The 4,623-nt window shown below is 41.1% G+C and overlaps 1 protein-coding gene across 1 annotated transcript; it reads right to left on the reverse strand.

Annotated features, from left to right (window-relative positions):
• Positions 1-570: 570 nt before the first annotated feature.
• Positions 571-3,957, reverse strand: LOC147638482 (uncharacterized). The gene is made up of 3 exons (XM_086798389.1): positions 3,171-3,957; positions 2,494-2,709; positions 571-2,354 (listed from the first exon to the last, which is right to left on the reverse strand). The coding sequence occupies exon 3, from the start codon at positions 2,201-2,203 to the stop codon at positions 851-853; it is 1,353 nt and encodes a 450-aa protein (XP_086654515.1). The 5' UTR covers positions 2,204-2,354; positions 2,494-2,709; positions 3,171-3,957; the 3' UTR covers positions 571-850.
• Positions 3,958-4,623: the final 666 nt, after the last annotated feature.

The raw sequence follows: 4,623 nt of genomic DNA on the forward strand, positions 1-4,623 counted from the left end.
CTAAATTTTGGCTGAAACCCATTGGCAACGATTACTCACTAAGCTATCATCATAAGTACTTTTAATCATTTTGATACTCAGTAGTACACAACTTTTATTAAAACTAAAAACTCATTGCTTCTGATTAGTTGTAAAATTTGCAATGCACCTTAGAGAGTGAAGGAAAAGTAAAGTCATTCAAAACCTCCTTTATGTTCCCTTTTCCCTCTAGGACTGTGGGAGTAGAAAGAGCCCAATTACAGTAGGGATAATTAATATGATGTCAAGTAGCCCTTATGATAGCACGTGCTGACCAGCCTCTTGGGCTAGATAACTCAATCATATGACAAAAGTGCATAGCATTACCTTTTCTTGTTTAACACAGCATTAAGCCAAGCCTTGTTAAGGAGAGCACTTCTTATGCTCTGTAATACATAAAATGAAGTCCAAAAAAGCACAATGAAGCAGCAAGAAACATAATGGAGACCAGGCTCTCAGCTCCATACATCTCCAAAGTCACTGCAATACCAGCCTAAACTAATAGCAAGACCATTTACCTAAACAAGAATAAAAAGTACCCTAAATAATTACATATTCCAAATATAATCATAAATCCATATTTAAAGATATAAAGTTCAATACATTACAAATTCAAACTTGCTTGATAAGATTACATGCTTGAATTTTTTACCATAAAACACAAATGACTAGCAGACCTCCAAGCCCATTAGCATAAACCTATGAGTAATGGTCAAACATGCAAAATGTATTTTACCTCTAGTCCATACCACATTGCTTTCTTACTAAACTAGACCACCACTAGAAGAGCATATATGCCCCCTTATTCTAATAACGTAATAGCACACACAAGTCATCCACAATAATTTAACAGCAATCCATCTAGAGCCAACTTTGTCTTCTTCATCCCACTTAGTTCTCTTGTTGCTTCCAAATCTCGCAACCTGTCCTGCAAACTCTTCACATACTGAATTGTCCTGCCCAACACGCCTGCGGTGTCCAAACCATCTCCACCTGGAATAACATTCTTCAACTGCTGAACATTGGTCTTTATCTTGATCTTTTTCACACTGTCCACCAGCCCACCTTCTCTGAAAGTTCCAGACCTTTGTCCAGAATTACAGTGGCTCATTCTCACACTGACTTGCTCTAAGAAGTCAGTCGTTCCCTTAGTTGCCCTGCAAGAAAGGTTTTTCATATTGACATCTGATAATGTGTCTCCTCTATAATTGCTTCCAATAGGTGTATACAAGGAAAGCCAGCTTCCAAACTTGCTACTATGTAAGAGTGCCTGGTCTGACTCGGGCTTGCCAGGGCCCGAGTCTGCATCATCATCTTCGTCTACAGTCCAGTCTTGTTGGAGCTTCCTCTTTTTGCCTACAATACTGTTACCATGATTCTTCTTATCTTCATTGCAGCAGTTTGAAGATGCATCACTAGGCGAATGCCCTGTGCTACTCAGCTCATCATCAGAGCATAAAAGCGCATCGATCTCTTCCGTGTCCTCATGAAATTCACTTTGTAATTCGTCTCCACTGTTCAGAGGAAAACCAATCCCACTTGCATTCTTCTTCAAATTCTGAGCTTCACCAGCATTAACACATTCCATGAGACTGCATCTTGCCTTGCAGCTGAAAGAAGATATGCCATTCATTACCATTTTCTGCCGCATTTGCACTACAGCAGATTCCATGGCCTCTCCATAAGATGGCAATTCTTCTCCCTCTGGTTTTGGAGCTGCTGAGGAATGAAAACTATGCATTGCTTCTACAGCTTTGCTATTAAAAGCTTGTAATTCACTTAAAAAATCCCTTGCATCTTGAGCAGACTTAGGTTCAAGATATGACTGGCATGGCCTGCTATTCAACCATGATGGATGAAGTATGACTGTGTTTTTGCCTTCGCTGTGATCAAATATCATGAAATTCTTGTGACATGCCTCGGACGTTTGCATCTCAAATTTCCCAAATGTAGACATAGATGGGTTGGAGCTGTGTCCTTCATCACGAGCACCGGCTTCACATGTCTCACCTACTTTAGGTGCCAAGCAGGGTAGAGAGGAATCTGACCCCAGGGGGGAACCTCCCGTGCACTCCCCAATTGCTGGTAGTTTGTCATGCTCAATATAAGGAAACAAGGGTAAGTAGCATGATTGAGGGTGCCGTGTCTTCATGCTGTCAGCCACCTCTATCATATCTTCTGACATAACTAGCACCACTGGACTGTAGAAAGTCTGAACTGAACTGGATGATCTTCTTGAGATCCTTCAAACGCTACACTTCTAGCTTCCTTTGCAACATGTACAATAGAGAGCCACTTGCTAAAATTCCAGGTCCCAGATCAAGCTCCAGTGCAGACTGCATTTACCAATAAACAATGATTACAATGTAAAAGACTAGCTTAGGAACAGCATTAAAATCAATCCACTCCATCTTGTGGATTTGGGCCCTTAAAAGAATGAGCAATCATAATGAGTGCTAATTTCAATGTAAGTACCTGTGGTTAGGAAACCGACAGAATTGCGAGGCAGCTATACTACGAAAACCAGTGAGTCTTTCGCAGGTAGTCATCGAAAGCCGTGGCATTCACTTGCCCATGTGAGCCTTGCCTCATTGCTAGATAGACTGATCATCCCACCAATAATGCAAAAAACTGTGAGGAGCAAATATACTTCTACGTGACAGGCTTAAGAAGCTGGCGAAAGTATTCAGCCTGCAGCAAAATGGATTTCAGAGGTCAATCTCCAGAAGGTTAACTAAAAGAAAAAGCACTTCAATAATGTTTGTGACACTAAGACCTCCCTCCCGCCCTCTCTCTCTCTCTCTCTCTCTCTCTCTCTCTCATCATGCAACACAAGACAAGTAAGCCAAAAAGCATTGCAGCAGGATAACACAAGGGGATGCAGGGAGCACTCCATGATTTAGTGTTCTCTAAACTCAAAATCGCACAAAATTGCATTAATCAGTGAAAAACGAAGTAAATCTGAAGGTAGTTTTAAAAACATAAATATTTCACAGCAGCATTGCAGCAGGATAGCAGAAGCACTCAATAAAATCACATGGCTTAGTGTTCTCTAAACTCAAAATCTCACAAAATTGCATTAATCAGTGAAACAAAGTAAATCTGAAGGTAGTTTAAAAACATAATGGAAAAGAAAACACTTAATTTAGTACCTGGCAGTCTTGAAGGGGTTGAAAGCAAGCAATGATCCTCACTATCATGACAGCGTTTCCAGCAACGCCACTTTCATGCTTAAGAGCTCGGAATCTTGTGAAACTGGCTGCTTGGCACATCATAACTTCGAAGCCTGTTTTACTAGAAAACTCCCTCCCAAACTTGGAGGAAAAATAGCACCTTTCTCAGCAGAAAAAATGCCCAAGCCACCAAACTGCTGTTTTAGCTCAAATCTGCAATTTATCACAGATTTCCTCGCAAAACACTGGTGTAAAGGGTGAGAAAGACTAGAACCGAAGGTAAAATGCTCATAAACAGCAAATGGAGTGTCCACGGACCCTAAATATGTAGATCTCAGTGCCCAAACCCTGATTCAAAAAACCTACAGTGTTCAAACCAAACCTGCAGTGCCCAAAACCCCCAAACTAGCAGATCTACAGTGCCCACTTCAGAGAACAGCGCATCCTCTGCCAAAACTCGAGCTGTGGGCAGAGTTAAGACATGGGGAAAGCTTTTTCCTTAAGTGTCAGAAACGAGGTGATGAACGCAGAGGGGGAATGGGTGGCGACACAGGAACTTGATGGATAATGTCCACGGCATGCTGGCAGCTATGTGTGGGTTACGCCCGAGATCTGCATAGAAAATGTGTTGCAGCAGGAAAGCTTGAGCGCAGGGATGGCTATGGCGGAAACAGAGCTCAAGGACTGCAAGAAAAGTAAAGGCAACTGCCACCAGCGATAACATATGAATGAGGAAGACGACCCTAACAACAAAAAAACAAAAAAATCTATTAAAAATCGAAATGGAATTACTTTTTGGAAAATAAATGTATCAAGACACATTCACACCCAACTTTGGGACACTGTTGCTGACACACTTAATGTATAAAAATAATAAAGCCCAATATCCGTTTTTTTTTAAAGCTAACTTTTGGAAAGTCTATTTATTTTAACAATGAGGAACTGTGACACATTTGCATGCTTAATGTTTAAATATTGATAAAGCCCAACATGGATATATCCTTGTTTTAAAAGCTACCTTTTGGAGAGTCTATGATTTATGCACAACCTTTGGAAATTGTTGATGATATGGACCTTTGCATGCTTGCGGGTAGTTGATGTGCAAGCTTCTTATTCACACTCTTTCATACAACAAAAGCTAGTTATGTGCTCGAGTCCCTGTCGCGGCGAGATTGTTTATCATGTGTGCCACAAAGATGCAAGAGCTAGAACCCTTCCCCACACACAAACCAAAGGTTTAAATATTGCTCCATCACCCTCTTCCACACATCTTACTTGCTTCCTTCGTGGCAAGTAAATGGTCTGGCCACTACACAACCATCCACTCAAGTAAATTATTCGAGGCATCATCGTGGGATAAGGACATTACCTACCCTATGCATGATAAAGAACCCATGACCTTACATGATTGTTGAGTTGTTTACCTCCCACA

This window comes from Cibotium barometz, chromosome 5, assembly GCF_041138505.1.
Source record: "Cibotium barometz isolate CiBa-2024 chromosome 5, ASM4113850v1, whole genome shotgun sequence".
NCBI lineage: Eukaryota > Viridiplantae > Streptophyta > Polypodiopsida > Cyatheales > Cibotiaceae > Cibotium > Cibotium barometz.